This window comes from Daphnia pulicaria, chromosome 2, assembly GCF_021234035.1.
Source record: "Daphnia pulicaria isolate SC F1-1A chromosome 2, SC_F0-13Bv2, whole genome shotgun sequence".
Lineage (NCBI taxonomy): Eukaryota > Metazoa > Arthropoda > Branchiopoda > Diplostraca > Daphniidae > Daphnia > Daphnia pulicaria.
The window spans coordinates 511,387-530,513 of NC_060914.1; the positions used below are offsets into that span (position 1 = coordinate 511,387).

The window sequence follows — 19,127 nt, forward strand, 5'->3', positions numbered from 1 at the left end:
AAGAAGCTCGAACTAAAAGGAAAGAGGAAAAAAAAAGACACAACAACAACAACCCAGGCCGGCGCCTTCAGGTATAAAATGGGAAAAAAATTTTAAACCCCAAAAAACATCGGTTGTTGTTGTTAGTTCTCTCCCCGCTTGTTTCTATCAGAACTTATATTTCCCCCCTATGTTTTATTTTTTTTTAAATTCTCGATTGTGTTCTCTTTTTTATGACGAGTCTGTTCTCATTATTTTATTATTCTTCCAGTTGGGAACTTGGGAAGAAGTTGTGTGGAATAATATGTACATTTCTGTTTTTTTCTTTTCTCTCCACCAGTTATTTGGACGATGGGGCCGACATTCATCCTCCAAGTCTCTTGTAAATTTCGATGTTGTTGTTCATCATTAAATTTGGAATTTTTTCTTCTTTCTCTATCTCCCGATAAAAAATTGACAAAAAATGCGCTTATTTTTTAATGGCTTTGTTCTGTCACTGGGGAATCAAATGAGTCGGAATGGAACAATCGTGCTGTCCTCGTCCCCTGATAATCGCGTCTCTTCCGTGAAATCGTGAATAATTCGTCGGATGGAATCATTGACAACTGTCGGGAACGCGATCCAATTAGGCGAATGTGCAACCATGTCGGTCTTCCACAGAGAAACGTGACTCGTTTTTTCTTTTTCTTTTTCTTTCCTCACGATGGCAGCCGCTTGCCGACGAAATATTACGTTACGAAATGTAAGAAATCCGGAGGTCGACAACGACATAACCAAACGAGAAAATCAGTAAAAAGAGAAAAATAACAAAAATCTGAAGGTGAACGTGTTTTTTTTTTCTTTCTTGTTCGGTTATTCCATCGACTGAGACTTTGTGTGGTATTTTGGTTGGTTGTAACGTCACGTCAAATCATCCAACTGACAAACTATAAAAAGAAGAAAAACCTAAAAAAACATGACTCGAGGGTTAGATAGTCGTATAAAAGTTGAACCACCTTTTTATGACTCTTCTCTGTTCCTCTTTTTTCTTCTTTTTTCTTTTATTTTGCTTTATTGCGGCTGTGTGCCCGAGGAATTGGACATGCTCCACATGCAAACGTACAACTGCGCACGGGAGGTGTCTATAACGCGCTAATAGTAGATCTATCCCCGGCACACACTGCTATTACCCGTCCATGTATAGCCTTTTTTTTTTTCTTTTTACAATTTAGTTTTAGCACCATCAAACCTGAGTGGTAAAAGCGACGGTTTCGGGTTGTTTTGTTGTTTTTTTTTCACTCCCGTTTTATGCCACCGGCTCCAAATGCCGATGAAAGAATTGACCGTGAAACAATTGCGTGTTCTACATATCTAATAATATCTAAAAACATCGAAAGAATTGAGAAGGCAAAATGTTTTCAAGTCAAACTCACAGGGGTGTTTTTATTCGAATCTGGCATGCAATATCTGGCACAAAAAAAACAAACAAACAAACACACGTAACTCAATTTGGTTGTTTGTTTTTTTCTTCCTTATTTCTCGAGAGAAAGAAGAAGATAAAAACACGCAATTTATAAAAGATACAGCAGCGTCACACACACACACTCACACAATATAATAATATCTATAACTATATAAAAAGTACACGTCTGCACATGTCCGAGTTATATACGTGTCTTGTGTGTTTGTGTACGAACATTTCGAATAGTTTTGTACATGCAAAGGAGAGAGAGAGAGAGAGAAAAAATATGTACATCGGTCGGCTCTATTTAAGGTCGCATAAATCGTAATGACCTCATTTTCTTGACGGTTTTCTTTCCTCATTGGCCTTTTTTTTCCTTTTTTCTTTTCCCTTTAACCAATTTAACGATATAATGACATGCTAACATTGCATTATTTCCACCATTAATTTCTGAACGAAAAAAAAAAGAAAAAAAAAAGGAAAATTTCTCATCTTAGCTTCTTGATTTTTGTATAATAATTTTAATACTCGTGGGTGGGGCTGGACGTATCACGTGATCTCCTTCGAAGGAGAACTCTTTGATTTTCAACTCGATAAAATTAAAATGGGGAGGGGGACGTCGTTATTACGAAACGGATAGAAACATGAGCTGGAAATACGATTATACAAGGAGACAGAGCATGTGTATATAAAAAGGGTTGAATGGTGGGGTAAAATAATATCAGGGATATATAGTCTCTGATGTTTGTTACAGTTTCTATTTTTAAATAGCGACGGCGCCAAATAAGAACCAAAAATTTGAATGTCGCCCCGTTTTAACTTACACAACCACCCACAGATACAAGACGCACGCCCCCATCTGGGAAACCTTAGATTATGACAGACCCATATCATCTTCTTCATATAATATATAATTATTTAAAAAAAATATGTACATCAAAGAAGAAATGAAAGTTTGAAACGAAATTTTCAAAAAACCAAAAAACCAAATGACTGCCAAAGTAAAAAAGAGAGCGGTGGTGTTGTCTTGGTCAAGTTATTTCGAAAGAAGTTTACTTTTTTTGTATGTACAGCTGTTCATTGTTCAGATATTATGTGCATATATTATAAAGGAGCTAGGTGTGGGAGAGAGAGGATGGTTTATATACATCGAGGACGAGAGATTAGACGACGCTGATGGGCTTGTAACAGCGGGCTGTTGTCGCGGTCGTTCTCGGCAGGCTGGACGTTGTGTGAGGCGGACGGGATGGATGCGACGATGACGACGTTGTATTATTCGTCGTCGTCAGCTGATGATTCTCTTGGTTGAACGGCGGCATGAGGAGCAGGGTGACGTCGTGCCGGCCAATGTTGCACAGGGAAGAGACCAGATTCTCAACGGTCGAGTCCTCGCGCTTGGCCCAGTCGCCGAACAGATGCCGAGTCGGTCCCGTCTGTTTCTCAATGGCCCGCTGTTCGAACGAGGCGATGCGGGTCGATGTGTAACCTGTTAGACGAGGCAAGAAGCGAAGATTTAGTTTTTTTTATATTCCCGCGTGTCAGTCCAAAAGTCGAGAAAAGAAGAAGATTGATGGACGGGCGAGAGAAACATACCGAGATCGCGGGCCAGCGCTTTCCAGTCGTGATGATCTCGACGGGCGTTCAACATGGCCTCCATCTCACGCCGCTTGGCCGTGCAGATTTCCCTCAGACGCGTGTCTTGAGTAACTGTTGAATAACCAAACAAAAATTTTAAAATTAAATTTAACTTGCAAACTTGTGATGGCATCCAAAAATGATGGCATTCAAACAAGATGGTGGTTACACTACTTACTCGGCTTGAGATCGCGGCCGTAACCGTCGCTACCGGGCGCCGCAATTCCGGCATTGAATTCCGAGTCGGAGCCTCTTGATCCGCGTGACCCGCCTTCCGATCCGCCCTGGCCGTGGAGTGCCGGCTGTTGCAGCCGTCGGCTGCTGGAGCTGGGCGAGATCTCGCACTCGAATTTGTGGCCGCCAGTCGGCGATTTGGAGCCGCCGCAAAATTCGTTGTTGGCGTGCTGGTGGTGGTGGTGTCCGCCAGCTGTTCCGTTGAGCGGAACAGTCGCCGAACTGCCGTGATGTCCCCTCGCCGGATCGTGAAAGTGAGCCAACTTGTTGGCCGCTTTTCTCAGACGCCATTGCTTCATCACGACGTAGATGAGCAGTCCTGGAAATTTGAAAAATAAAACAACAACAAAATGTTAGAAAATGTAATTCGAATGAAGCATGCGAAGCGCGGGAAAAGAAGAGAAAAAACATTTTTCTTATTTTCTTTCCCCGGGAATTATTTATGAAAATGAATTTTCGTTTTTTTTTTATTTTGAACGAGGCAGAATTTTTTTTTTATATGGGCGACTAACACGCGTCGATGGCCGGCCTGCCGCCTATTAAATATGCATGACTCTTTCTCTCTCTCGGCCGGGAATATGCGTGAACATTTGCAATTTACCAAAGAAGCTACAAACATGGATGGGGAAAAAATAAAAAGAGAGAAAATGTTTCATGTTAATTTACCGAGAACGATGGCTCCCAGTATGGCACAGTAGACGGAGATGATGCCTTCATTGTTGTATTCCTCTTCCTGTTGGTGGACAACCGGATCCAAAGGTTTCGTGATGACACGTCGGCTAGGATGTCCCATGTCTTTATCTGAATATCAACAAGAACAAATTTCATTGTTAGATTCATTTCATTCAATTGTCATAAAATAACACAAAAAACACATCCCGGAAATGTATGTAACAAATAATAACCCTTAGGGAGTCGATTAAGTGGGGGGAAGGGGGTCGATTTCTAATTTTTCTATCGATATCTTAATGGAGGCTAATTAGAATATTAGTGTCGTCTGCTTCATTTCGTTTTTCACCAGTTTCGAAAACGAGGTGTTTGAGTGAAACCTCTGTGTGAAGCTAGTGAAGTGAATGATACTGATAACTATTCTATATAAACGATAACTTTTTTTGGAAACGTGGCTGCACGAAAATAGCACAAGAAATAACATTACAAAATGTGGTCGTCGTGTGAACTCTGGTCGCAGCTCTTTATAAAGTAGCTTAATGCACACTCCATGCTGTTTAGAAGGTATATAAAACTTAGAATACAAATAGAATGATTATGGGAGCTGAAATATAAAAGTTGAACCTGTTTCAAATTTGTGAAATGATAGTTTCTGACTAAGCCAATGCATGGTAGTGTGTCTGCACTATGTAACCTTTTCGTTTGTACAGGTTTGAGGCCAGAGCCACTCATCATAACCACAAGATCCTAAGTTTTGCTTGTGCAGTGACCTGTCATCAGCCACAATGTCAGTGTCATCGCTTTGGTAATGAATTTTGTTACTTGTATTCCTGCGACCTGCAGCTAGATATTTGAATGATGTGCACATGACTTGCATAAATGCAGAGTATCATATGATGCCTTAAATTCTCCTGTTTACTACCAATTTGGGTTTACCCACTGTATCATTCTTAAACTTTTCCTTACTAGTTTGTTGTTGTGAATATTTTTCGTAACCCATTTTTATTTTTTGTTAGATAAACAGCATCCCATTTGATGGAAGAAATTCCCCTTTCTTTAAATCCACACTGTCCTCGTGTACACCATGTGGGTGTACGAGTTCACGAGGAACCCTTCTTCCTATCCTGCCTGGTGGATTCAACTTTACTGAGGATGGAGCACCTGTGGATGCCTGGCTGTATTTCCCAGGCAAAATGGTAGGACAAATACATCTCTATTCTTCCTTTTGGACTATTTGGCGACACGACTGAGTACGATTATTCCTGAGCTAGGCGTTTGAATGGAACTGTTTTTCTCTTGCCGTTTTTGTTTACCCAATCAGGGTTAATTTAAAATAATTCATTTTCGACTGCAGATCAGGCCTGTTTTTGTACCCCACAGCTTTGTCTGTGGGTAAACAATCAAATTGAAAAATATCTTTAAATACTTCAAGCAAAGTGTAGCTAGAAAATGTTATGGTCAAAAGGGACCTGCTGCCGCTACACCGGCACCTCCTCGTATTTAAAAAAAAAAAAGCCCGGGAAAAATGGTAAATAAGTCAAGTCAGTTCATTAACAAGGCAAATGTTCGCGGTAGAGTGAACACCTTCATTTCTGTCTGTTCCAGCGCGTGCGAGAAAATGGGTGGAAGAAGAAATATATTCTTATTCTCTTCTAGCGTTGCGCAATCATTTCCATTTTATTTATTTAATGGCGGTGGAACCTCATCAAGGCTTCCGATTGGTTGCGTTTTGATTCAGTCTCAGCCAGAGGAGGGGGAATGTTGTTTGGTTTTTTTAAGAAAAAACATTAATTTAATTTTTATTTTTAATCTTTTGTTTTGTTGGAAGAAGAAGAAGCCGCACAGTGCGTCGTGCCGCTACGCATCTGGCGTTCGTTCCGCTCTCGTGGACATTCGCGGTATATTTATAAAGCCGGAAGAATGTTTGTCCTCCTCCCCCACGTAGGAGGATATGTGGACATTCAACAAAGCAAACAAGAAAAAAAAGAAGAGGAAAAGGAGAAAGAGAAAAAGGAACTTTTGGATAAATTTCTTTTGTTCCAATGGAATTTGGATCGTTGCCCATTGTTTGTTTCTCTTCTTCCGTCTCGTTATAAGTGGATGGGCTTTTTTCTTTTAACTAACCAAGGATGAGAATGAGCAGAAGAAGTAGGAAAGAAAAAAAAAAGAACTTTGAAATTCGAGAAGTTTTATCCATCGAGGGGTCAGTATCATTGAGGGGGTTCTGATGTCGACTTTAGGAGCCACTAACGTCCGTGTACTAGACCACACCACTTGTCATGGCTTCGGCCAGAACCCCTCTTCTTCTTCTTCTTCTACTTGTGTTTAGATATGACCAAGGACGCCCACTCTTCTTTTTTTTTTTCAAACAAAAAATTCTTGTCTCGGAACGTCGTCCTTTCTTGTGTCATGCCGCCGCCACCGCCGCAATTCGATACCCATTCCGTAGTTTTGAATTCCGCGCGTCTGTTGATTCTCCTTCTTCTCTTTATTCGCCGGTTTTTGTGTTTTCCTCTCAATTATCCTCTTTCCCTATTAGGATCGAGTGACGTTGCACGCTCTCTCTCTAATACCCTCCTTTTCATTCAACCCTTATTTTGTGTTTTCCCCCCCATCATCCCGGTGGATATAATCCGGGCGGGCTCTCCTTTGATCACAGCCCAGGAAATGAAATTCAAGTCGACGTCCCCACCGACGAAAAAAAAAGAAAAAAGAGACAAGTCGTTTGCGTGTGTTTTGTAATTGAATTGAATCATTTCCGCGTGTACGTGCACTGCGTACTATTTCATTTTTAAAAGAAAAAAGAAAAAAAAAAAGTAAAAACGCCGGTGACAAGTCGGCGGGCGGCTTCTTTTGTGGCTTTTCAACTCATTTCTAGTCGCTTGCACATTTTTGTCGCTTGTGTTTTCTCGTCGAGACAAGAGGCGGATCATCCGCAGCTGTGCACGTGATACTCTCTCTCTCGCATGTTACATTAAAAAAAAAAAGTAAAAAGCCAACTAACAGACGAACAAATAAAATCCCCCGGACGAATCTCGAATTTCACCAGAGCGAAAAGAGGAGAGTTTTTTCCAACCCCGACAAGTCAAGAAAAGAGATGAAGAAGTGGAGGACAGCGGGAGAGATGGAACTCTCTCGGCCGTGATGGGCCATGCCGTGCCTGTATTTATATTTCCATTTTACCTGGTGGTGGCCTCGCTTAGCCCTGAGCTTTTGCTGGCCGGTTTGAATAGAAAAGAAAAAAGGTCGTCCCCTTTTATTTTTCCATTCCGCTAGAGTCATCGCCGTCCTCATTGTATCAACTGGGCGAGAGGAATCTCTTTAGTACTTGTAAAGGAGAAGTAAAAAAGGGAGAGAGAGAGGAGAGATCTATTCACTCGGCCATTGAATGAAAATCCGTCGATGACAGTCTCTCTCTCTCTCTCTCCTTTTGAAAGAACACACAAAATAGGCGGGCGCTACAAAACATTACAGCTGTCTCTTTTCTTCTTCTTTCCTGGCGGACAAAATCACCATGATTTCCCTTCTTTATAACATGGAGAAATGTTATTTCTTATATAGAAAATAAAATGAAATAGAAAAGGTGGCCACCCGGAGTAGGGGGGAACAAAAATTGGGTTAAATCAACAGTTAACAGCGACGACGACCAAAAATAAAAGTAAGGAAATCAAAGAATTGACTAATGACTGGAATGGAATTGCTCAACCGAACGTCTAGATAAACATGGGCGGAACTTGCGAGAAACGTTCCAATCAGCTTTAGGAAAGGGATTCGGTTCGTTTCACTGTTCAGTGGAGCAAAGATTCTCTTTCGATCATCGCCGGTTGATTCAACCAAAAAGATTCCTCCATGTCTTTTAAGGGGGGAGAAAAGAAAAAAAAGCCAACGAATGATGAGTGGTGGGTCCGCCCTGGCGTCAGCTTGTCCCTTCCACACGGAAAAACATCTAGGCCCACCCCACTATTCCCCCCCCCCCCCCAAAAAAAAAAGAAAAAGAAGTCGAGGAATCTCTTCTTTCAGGTTAGAAGGGATGAAACCCCCTCCACCAACTCATCGATAAAGCCCAAGACCACCACCATCATCATCATCTGACATTCATTATAAGCCGATGTATATTTTCGGTGGGGGTTTCGATTCCACACAATCGACTGCAATCACGAACGTTCATTACATTTAAATAAGTTGAGGGGGGAAAGATTACAGAGACGGTAGGGATCATTATACCCTCCAACTTTGTGCAGCCTATTTGAATGTAGACACGGAAACCACGAGAGCCAGGCAGCTAGCTAGTCCTTATATGAGCGCGCAGCCTCTTTCAGGCCATTGAATAATTTTGTCTTAAACCTTTTTTCTTCTTCTTGGAGAAAAAAACATTTTCTCACTCGGCTGAATAAGTTGAATGCGCCTTGGGTGAATACATCTAACCGACACACAAGTCGCCGCCGCGCTATACAACGAAAATGGCATCTGGAAGAACACACACACAACAACAACGACAATTGAGTGCTGCTGCTGTGTGTTGTTTGGCGTTTGGTGCCGGTATATATCGGCCTCATTCATCTTGTTGACAGCAGCAGCAGCCGAGTAGTAGAGTTCGCCTATTTAATGTAACACGAGAAAAATCCTCACCACTTTTGGTGTTTGAAAAACGCCCTCGCCCCACTTGAAATTGTAATCACGCGGGATTATTATTTTTCGTTCAAACATTTCAAGTTATGTTTTTGGTGTTCTGTCGCCAGGCGTAATTCAGGTAGGGAAAGATTTTTTTGTAACAGGAAAGGAAAAAAAAGTAACAGGATACTATAGGAGCTTCTTCTTCTTCTGTTAAATTATTGGAAATGTATTTAGATTTATACATGTTTTTTTTTTTCCTTTTTTTCCGAATGAGCGGACGATCAATCCAAGTCTGTAAGGAAGACGGACACTCGGCAGCAGTTCTAGCAGCTCTTAACGGACGTATATATTTTCACACCCAATCGCTCGTCTATATAGTCTCTCGGTAATAGGCAAAGTAATACGCCGCAGGCAGCAGCAGCAGCTCCTTTTTGGAAAAAACAAATGACTTTTTTTTTTCTTTTTCGCCTCGGTGCTTTGCCCATCATTCGATATCCCAAAAAGAAGCTGCTGCTGCTGCCAAAAAGAAAAAGTTGGAAAGATGTCGGCGAAAAAGACCATCAACTGGTAACCGGAGAGAAAAGAAAGAAAGAAAAAGGTTCCAAAAGTTATTGGAGAGCTCCAATAAAAATGGCACACCGAATCTGATCTTTAATGGCCTTTTAGTTCCCCCCTTACCAACATCCACCTTATATATTTCTCCCTTGGCACCTACAAAAGGAACCTTTTCTGCTATGAAGGGTGAGAACTATAGAGAGATGCCTCTTGTTTTCTTTCTTATATCCCTCCGACTGTACCATCTATCAAATCGAAACCCTCTGGTTCTCCACCCACCAACCACCCCCCCTGAAAAAAATATAAATCCTCCACCCCCTTCAAGACCATTTTCGTTCCGGTTCAAAAGTTGTGGAAATTACAAGGTTCGCCCTTTTTTTTCAAATTCGAGGGTAGAAATCATTTTTTATTTTTCAAGGTAGAAAAATGTTTCGATTCATTAAAGATCCGAAATTTTTATTTTTGTTTTCGCTCTTTTGAATTTTCGCCGAAATGTGTTGGAAACTTTAGCGAAATTCTCCGTGATGATGACTGCCGAGTTATTATGATGATTATTATCTCTGTCGGTCATCTTGATGGTCTTCTGTAATTTTTCCTTTTCCCCCGCGTCTAATATCGCGGCTCCTTGTCCGGCGCACGCATTTCAAAGGCATCGTCTAAGAGTGGCGTGTGGTTGGTTGGTCGGTCGGTCGGTTGGTGTGCACGCGGGTCCCGCAAGCTAAAAAGAAAATTGGTAGTTGGGCTCTTCTTTTTTTCTCTTCTGGCTGCTGCTGCCGTTGGAGGTGCGGTGAGTCTTGTCGGCGCCTTCGCCCAAAATGCAATGCCCTTTTTTTATTTTATATTTAAAAATATAATTTGGAGGAGGGGAAGCAGGCTTTTTATAGCCAAAAATGGCCGCAGGGTCTTTCTTTCCTATGAGGGGGGGAATATGTAATTTCAAATCATCATCTTGTCCGTTTTTCGGTCGGGTAGAGACCTGCAGTTCAATTCCAGCCCACCATCGGCCACCATCACGACGACGATTGGAATTGATGTAAAGACTCGTTTAATTACCAGTCTGTCTGTTTTCACGGATAGATCTACGAAAAAAGGCTCTTTTCTTTTCGTGTGATGCATCACATCTCTCCAGTCTCTATTCATTACCAGCCGGCTTGACTTGAATGCATTTCATTTGAATAATAATATTTTCAGTCTGGGGGGGAGATATTCGACTCGGCTAATTTTCATCTCTCATTTCCGGTTCTGTTTGAGCTCTCTCTCTCGACACACACACCAAAAAACATTTCGATACACACGTAGAGAACATCAAGTGTCTTATACTACCCCGACGAAAAAAACACTTTGAGAGTTTGGAAAAGTGGAAACAAGTAGAGTGGCCACTCGAAACCCCTTGGATATCGGATAGCCTCTCTTTGCGTGTGTATATAACGGCATCTTTTGTTGCCGTTGATACATTTCCCATATAACGTGTTACACTCCCCTTTTTTCTTCCCTGGAAAAAAGAAAAAAATCAAATACCCGGTCGGTTATTCGGGAGAAAAAGGAAAAAGATTCGGTTCAGTTTGTAAATAAAACACGCCAAATTCTCTTATAATAACGACACGCAATATAACATGCCCCTTGTCGCCGCTTATTGTGCACGTGCAAGCTATTCAAATTTTTTTGTTTCAAGAGTGGGAAATTACACGCGTGAGTATCGCCGACCGTAAAGCTCCGATTGGCATCTCTAACACGTTTTTTTTTGTTCGGTGAGGGGGGAAACTATCCGTTGAGACGAAAAGAAAAATCTTAAGGTTGATGCCCATTTAACTTGTCTTCTTTACACAAACAATCGGTCCATCTGCTTGGCGAGAATTACCAGTAGAGAGACGAGCACCTAATGGAAACGCCAATGGTGAAAACAAACCAGAAAAAGTTGCGCGCCGCACCGGAATGCGGTTTTCTCTATACGTTGCGTCTCTCTCTCTCAGTTGTCTCTCTTTCTCTTTAGAGTGTTATGGGTATTGTTTTGAGTGGTACATATAGTACACTCGCGCCACGATAATCCACTTCTATTTCGCCCGTTAAAAGTGGAAGGAAAAGAAACGACGACGGCGGCGTCGTTTCGTTCCTTTTTGTTCCCGTGAAAAAAAAAATAACCGCCCAAAACAAAAATACACGAACGCACGCACGAACGCACAACAACAACCCGCATCGTAAAAGAAGAAGAAGAAGAAGGGAACACACACACACACACACACAAAAGAATCCTTTTTTTTTCTTCTTTTAGTGAGTAAAAAGAAAAATAAATAATCAAAGTATTTTCACGGACGCATTCCGTCGGGAATAAATAGATATAAAAGGAAAAGGAATCCTGCCATACAAAGACAAAATGATATTTCTCTCAACAGGGGAAGAAGAAGAAAGAAAAAAAAACTTATTTTTCTTTTTTTCTTATTTTTCTGAAAGAAAAAGAAAAACTGGAAGAGACAGGACAAAAGATGATCAATGACATCGGAGAACCTTTTCCGGGTCGGTCGAGCAGAACACGACATATCTCGTCAGCCATGACAATCACGTTCCATCACGATTGGTATAGAGGAAGAATCAAACGTTAGGTATATATTCTAATCATCAAAGGTAGACGAGAGAGAGAGAAGGGAAAAAGCTACCAGACTTTAAGGGCGCCCGAGGCAGACTCAATTAGTATGCGTCGACCTGTTCCACAATACTCGGACTACTACCAGTTTAGTAGTAGTAGTAATAATAATAATAATAATAGTATAGAGGAGGAGAGGAGCCTTGTCGCCGGAATTATTGACAAGGGACGACGAGTCCCCCCCCCCTCCTTCTCAAAAAATAAAATAAAACAGGAATGGGTTTTTATAAGAAAGAACGACGACATGATGGATGCCTGGCGGATGCCATATCCAGATTTCTCGAAAACCCCTCCGTCCGCACGTTTTTCGTCTTTTCTGATTCGATTTCACATTTTCCCTTTTTTATTTTATTTTTTTGTTTTTTGTTATTAATGTCAACATTTCTGATGAGACGGGACGAGCTAGATAACAAAAACCAAAAAGTGAATTCCTCTTTTCTTTTGTTTTTCTTTTGGTGGGGGAGCCCGGAATATTACGGTCCCGATTAGGGTCGGGTGGGAATTGATTTTTGGTTTCGTTTTCTTACCTGCACAGACAGTGTCCTGGATGGGCGTGCACTCGTTGAGCGTGACCTGGTCGTCGCGGCAGACGGTGCAGACGGAGCAGCCGTGAGTGGCGCTGAGGACGGAGCTGTAGGTCGACGTCGGGCACTTGCGGCAGATCGTGTTGTGAGTCGAGGAACAGGCACGAGCAGCCCCGTAGCCGTGAGGGCACAAATCGCACGACTTGCAGCTCATCACCGGCTGTTGTTCGGACGGTTGTTGCTGTTGTTGTTGTGGCTGTAGCTGATGGATGGACGCTCCGTGCCGGTGTCTGGCGTGAGGCGTCGTTGTTGTCGGGGCTACTCCCGACGACTCATCGACGCCTTGGTCGACCAAATCGTTCGTGACCACCGTCTGCTGTTGTTGTTGGTAGCTGATCTCCTGGTAATGATCGCGATCGCACTCGCACTCGGTGTCGTGAGTGGCGTTGCACTCGCGCTTGACTCGACTGTGGGCCGGGCACGTCCGGCACGCCCGGCACGGCGAGTGACGGCTGGCCGAATCGCTGAACGTGGCACCGTTCACGCAGGGCTCGCACTTGGTCGCCATTTCTTCTTCCTCTTCTTCTTCTTCTTCATCTTGGTCCTCGGTCACATTCTGGGCGGCCGCAAAAGGATTCGCACCTTGGCCTTTGATGGTGCAGAGTCGGGCAACGCCCGTACCAGCCGGGCACTCGCTGCAAAGGACAGAGACGTCCGTCGCGATCGATTCGTCTTGTTGCGCTGGAGCCGCTCCCATTCCGCCGATGAATGCCTATAGAAAATAGCCCAAAATTAAAAATAGAGAAACAAATTCAACATTTTTGATTTTTCAACTGCTGGAAAGTGGAGGGGCTAATTTGTCGGTAAAACAAAAAAACCCCAACACAAACGGAAATTTCCCTTCCCCTTTGGCCCCAATAGACTCTCTCTCGGCTGTGCCATAAGGCGGCGGTGTCTGGGCCAATTTTCGAGCGGTCAGCGCTGTTTCATCTTTTCTTCTTTTTTGTTTGTGGCATTCATTAAAAAATAAGAAAAAATCTCTTTCGGGGATCCTCATCAAATTGATAGGCGGCCTTAGACTCTTTACCCCCTCCGTTTAATTATCATCATCATAAAACATACGAAAAAGAAAAAACCCAAACATTTTTGTTGAGGGGGAAATTTTTCGTGTCTGGTTCGATCTCGACGTTATTTACTTTGTGTTGTTGTTGTTTTTTTAAATCTTTTATAGAAAGAGAAAATTCTTCGGTAATTTGCCGGTGGGTGTACATTGATGTAATCTCGCCAGCGCACCTTTTGGTGTGTGTTTTTCGCACGTCGTATACACACACACGCAACTGTTTGCTGCCGTGTTGTTGTTCCAAGTTTTAAAATTAGCTCGCCGTTGTGTGTGTGTTGGGAAAAAACGGGTAGGCAAAAGTTGCGCCATTCTCTCTCCGGACTTTTAGGAGCCAATTTTCTACCGTGTCTACTACTACATGTCATGTGGTGGTCATGAGCTGAGAGGCAGTAGCGGGTCGTCGTCGTCTTTTTTTTTGCGGCCGCTGTTGGATGTCCGCCGACGATCCGTAGGGGGAAAAAGAAGAAGGAAAGAAAAGAAGAAAAAAAAATCAGTTTTATGAGACTCGGATGGGTTGTAAAAAAGAAAAAAAGGCCTCGGCTTATATTGGTCGTCGTGCCGCTTCTTCTTCCCCCCTTGGAATTTTTGTTTTTTTCGGAGGTCGGCTAATAATTTTCTTTCTCCTTTTGTGAGCTGCCGGGGATGCCAAGTTTCTTTCGAAAAAAGTTAAAATTAAGGAGAAGACAGGAGGCAAAACAACAAGGCCGAAATATACACACACACACTAACCTACAAACACAACAGGAGCAGCAGCAGGGCCAGGACCCGCGCGTCCATCATAAAATATTTCCCTCCCCAACCAGAGCAGAGGAGAAGGAATACGAACAAATGTATTTTTATATCTTATCTCATGTCGTCCTATATAGGCGCCCTAGCTCCTTATTGCACTGCCGAGTTCCTTCTGAATTTGTTTTTGTTTTTTGTTTTTTTAAAAAGAGGCGGCGATCTGAAAAGGAGAGAAGAAGAACCTGTTCCTCTGATTTTTCTTTCCCTCAAAAAATGAAGGGACTCTCGGTCCTCAAATTTGTCAGCTGTTGGAAAGACAAGTCGCTGAGAGCGATGGGCAAAAATGGGCCACACACACAAAAAAGAAATAAGAAGAAAAAAAAAGTTGTTTCTTATCTAAGAATCTGATGGCTGTTGTGATCACGACCAGAAAACCTGAAGACCAGGTGCGTTTTTTTTCTGCCGTTGTTTTATTTTATTTCACGAAAAAGAAGAAGAAGACCGGGGAAGATCTCTTTAATGACACACTTCATTTGCATAGACCATAGAAGAGATGAAATGACGTTGCGAATAAATTGGGAATGATAAATTTCAGACGGGAAAATTTTTTCATTTTTAAAATTTCCTTAAAAGAAAAGTTTTTTCGGAAATTTTCGACTTTTTTTGTGTGTGTGACTTCACCAGATGGTGGCATCCGTTGGGCTCTAAATAGACTTGGCCCATCCTCCCACACCCTTTTTGAACTGGTAGACATGTGCGGACATTCATTTTTCGCTTCCTATGATATGGGGGATGGAAAAAAAAAATTCTATTTTTTACGACTCCACCCGTTTTCCTTTTTTAAAAAATATTTCTTCGTAAACATAAGAGAAAAAAGAGAGAGGAGAAATTCCTACTAAAACCCAGAAAGAAATGCAAACTATCGAAAAATGGCACCCGGGTGTCAAGAAAATCTAGCGCCCCCACAGATTTTAAATTATTTATTCTTTCTCTTGTCGCGAGGAAATTCTGACAAAACAACAATAATAACAGAAAAAAAGACAAGAGAGTCGGCCAAAAGAAAAAATCCCCGGCCATCTTTTTTTTCTTTTATAACATGGCGCGGTCAATTATCGCGTCCGGTAAATTTCTTTTTCCACAGAACCCAGACGAACCCGATGGGGGATTTGTGTCGCAAGCCGACGACTATTTTCGCACTCACCTGCTGATTATTCTTCCTACACAACATCTCTCGGCTTTTGTTTCTTCTTCTTTTTTATTATTTTCTAAAAAAAGAATTCTTCTCTTATCTTATCAATTCATAAATTTCCTTCCCAACTTGGATCGCCCACTTCTTCTTCTTTTTCTTCAGCTCTGTAATATGACCGAAAAAAGAGAAGAAGAAGGAGAAGACGAGAAGAATATGCGCGCAGAAGAGAGAATTTTATGTCCATTAGGACGAGCTGGCCGAGACCGTGAAAGGCGTAAAAGCCAATCATCATCTTTCTTCCCCCCTCTTTCCCTTTCTCATTATAGTCGGGAACCCCGGGACTAGAGAGAGAGAGAGAACCGCCAATCGGCTATTCAATAAAATAATGGTAGTACAGAATTAAAACCCCAAAAAGAGTAAAAAGGGCAAAAGAATAATCCCCCCACCAACCCAAAAAAAGAACGAACATTTCCATATTTTTATCCCGCCGATAGATCGGCACATTATTCATTTCCTTTAAAGAAAATAACAACCCCCTCCGCTGCCATCATCATTCCTCCGCTCTCATTCGTCACTGTGGAACTTTGAAAAATAAAAGTCGACGAATAAAATCGGCACAAAATTCGGGACCCGAATTTGGGGAGGGTTTTTGTTTAACAGCGCGGGGCGGTTTTGTCTGTCGTAATCTGTTGCCAATTTAGTCAAACTTGAAATGGTTGTTTTCTCTCCCCCCCCCCCTCCTTTTGTTGTTGTTCCAGAAAGGCGACACGAAACGTGGAGACCGAAAGGCGAGTTTGCAAGGATGAATTTCTGATTAATGTATGCACGGAACGGCACGCGTGTTGTTTGGATAAACCCGCGCTCGCGCGCGTGTTCAGTTTTTCATTTCATTATCGACGACGACGACGACGACGCCGCCGAGCCCCCCTCCCTTTTTCGCCGAAAGGGCTTTTCTTTTGCGCCAAAATAAAAATCAAAATAATAAAAGAAAGATCTTTCTGGTTTCATCACGAGTTTAATCAACGTCAAATAAAGGCGTGTAGTATACAATTGACTCTGTGCTGAATCTGTTTGGCCAGCTCAGACAGACACGACTATCGTTCATTGTATGACGACAACCCAAAAAATATTGGACCCTGTCACTAATTGTAGAAATAGAATTAGAAACGACAATCGGGGAATATTTGTTGACCGGTCCCCTCATTATTTGTAATCAGTTGACTCTCAAAAACCCGTCTCCCTTTTTTTATTTTTATTTTTTGAAAAAAATGTTTCTCCGATGATAATACATCGACTATAAAAACGCCGATCCGTTACATTTATCGCTCGGGTGGGCGAGCAACAGCGTTGCCTGAGAAAATCCCGAAAACATGTTTTTTTCTTTTCTTATTTTTCTTATTTCGTGGGGTGGAGTGAGGAGTTCAAATAGACCGCGCGGCCCCTCTGCCCTCTGTGTACACACTTGGATGACGTCGTCGTCTCGAGTATAGGTAGTCTTATATCACCTTTATATGACATGAGAGGCACACACACACACACACACACACACAAATCCCGCGTGCTCACGATAAGGAAATAAAACAAGAGGCCAAGCAGGGGTATAAACACAGTGGGCCGGCCCTTTTTGTTTTTCATCTCCAACTTAGACTATACGGCCTTATATATATATACGATGACAGATAAGAATCGAATTCTTATAGTTGCCGTGGAAATGATTTTGCTCGGAAAGAAAAGAAAATTCTTTTAATTTGGAAGAGAAATTGTCGTCCCGCTATTTTTTTATTTGTGATTCCGATTTCTTTTTGATCAAATTTTCTGCGTGATTCACGGTGGAAAAATAAGGGTCGAGCTACCGTGAATTTGCCGGCATTCTCAGCCGGTCGCGATAGAAATCTGGAACAATGTCACGGATTCCTTTTTGTCCCCTCCTATTTTCCTTGAGCTGTCGAGGCCCGCGGGACATTCAAACGACGTTATATAGCGGGACAGAATAAAAGGCCTACCCTCCTCCTCTAACCCGCGTACCGCATCGTGAAAATTCGGCGCTGCAATCACGACCGATGACGTTGGTCGTTTTGGGCAACCAACACGAAAAATTTCCCTCTGAGGTGGATTCACGCAGCCAGACATCGATCTTGTAGGGGGGTGACACGACAATGAAATCACACAAGAAGAAGAAGGAGAAGAACAAAGAAAGAAAAGGACTCGACCGATGAACGAAAACCGACGGGAGAACGAAAAACGTTCGAACCCGCTCCATTGTTTTCGGGCTTCGTGCAAAAGGGGAAAAAAACTCAAAAAGAAAATAATAAAACAAAAAAATGGAAGAAGAACAAGTTTTTCTATCTCTTCTTCTTCTTCTTTTATGTTTTGTTATTGTTGTTGCCCCGGGTTCGAACATCGGGAAAACCAAACGGCCGCGGAACGTAACAAAAAAGCAAAACAAAAACAAGCGGAGCCCGTGCGCGTTCGAGAATTCGTGACACGTTGAAAAGCAGAAGATCATTCTTTTCTACATGATAAATACTACCCATCGCGTACTACTATATACTACCTTCCCATGTGTGTGTCCGTGTGTGTGTGTTGGAAACCAAAAAACTCTGGCGGGACTAGCCACAAACTTGTTACGAATATAATAAAAATAAGAAAAAGTTGGAAGGTTTTTGGTGTGTGTAATAAGCCGGCGCATAACGTACCGATAGGAAGAGAAGGACCATCAAGCAGCGTGAGGTGTTTCCGGTCGTGATCCTGGAGGCGTTGCATCCTTGTTTTCGCAGGCGACTGCAGCAAGAACCGGAGGAGCTGAAACAAGTCTCCATCATGTCGTTCATATTGAAATGAATGATGCGCGATTTTTGTTTCTCTCTTTTCTCGCTCGCTCACTTTCGCCAGGCGCGCGAATTCTTCGCCTTTCAAATGTATCCCATGGAGTTAAAAAACCCACCGAATGTCCGTCTGTGCGTGTGTGTTTTGTGTGTGTGTTTTTCGTTCAAAAAGAGAGTCTGTATCGTTGGGAGATATTCTTCTTCCGAAACAGAAACCCACTGGAAAACAGACACACAAACACACTGGATGAGATGAAAACAGGCTCACCAACAACAACAAAACACACCACTGAACACCACCAGATACACACACACACACATATACACACACTCTGCGGTAAAAGTTTGTATTTGTCGAGCCGAATTCTTTCCAAGTTTAAAAAGATTGTCGGAATTTTTATTTTCTGGTTTTTCTCCGATACACACACAGAGAGAGAGAGAGAAAGATAAAAACACGTCCGTCCTGGTCGGCAGCTTGGCAAGCAACTGAACTTGGACTGGACACACAGAGACTGGGGGACTGGAAAAAGAAGAAAAAACCCAGGCGGCGAACCGAGCGAGCGGCGTTTCTCTCTCTCTGGCGGTATCCGCTCTCTTCTCTTCTATATATTTTCCAGCTATGGCGGCACGACTCAAACGCGCTGCTCGCAAGGGATAGGAGGAGGAGGGGGGGGGGACCGACAGACGGGACTTTGGTCTGGTGGGGTCCCTTTTGCTATATGTTCCAAAGGTTTTTTTTTTCTTATTTTGAATTGGCCTTAGGCGAGGAAAAAAATATATATATCGTGGCCGGCTGCTGCTGCTGCTGCTGGGGCCGCTCTTCTTCCACTAAACACAGAGGAGAGAGATACCAAGGCCGCATTTTAAAAAAAGAATCAGAAAAGGTTTTTTTTTTTCTCCCTTCTTCTTCTTCTTCTTCTTCTTCCTTTTGGTAAAATTGTAGAGGCCATCAACGAGAGGGGCTTGAAAAAGGGGAGG

The 19,127-nt window shown here is 42.5% G+C and overlaps 1 protein-coding gene across 1 annotated transcript; it reads right to left on the minus strand.

Moving 5' to 3' along the window:
* Window positions 1-1,373: 1,373 nt before the first annotated feature.
* Window positions 1,374-18,723, minus strand: LOC124327070 (tumor necrosis factor receptor superfamily member 16-like). The gene is made up of 6 exons (XM_046785929.1): window positions 18,021-18,723; window positions 12,293-13,061; window positions 3,956-4,090; window positions 3,234-3,608; window positions 3,014-3,127; window positions 1,374-2,906 (listed from the first exon to the last, which is right to left on the minus strand). The coding sequence occupies exons 1-6, from the start codon at window positions 18,153-18,155 to the stop codon at window positions 2,584-2,586; spliced, it is 1,851 nt and encodes a 616-aa protein (XP_046641885.1). The 5' UTR covers window positions 18,156-18,723; the 3' UTR covers window positions 1,374-2,583.
* Between the last annotated feature and the right edge of the window lie 404 nt (window positions 18,724-19,127).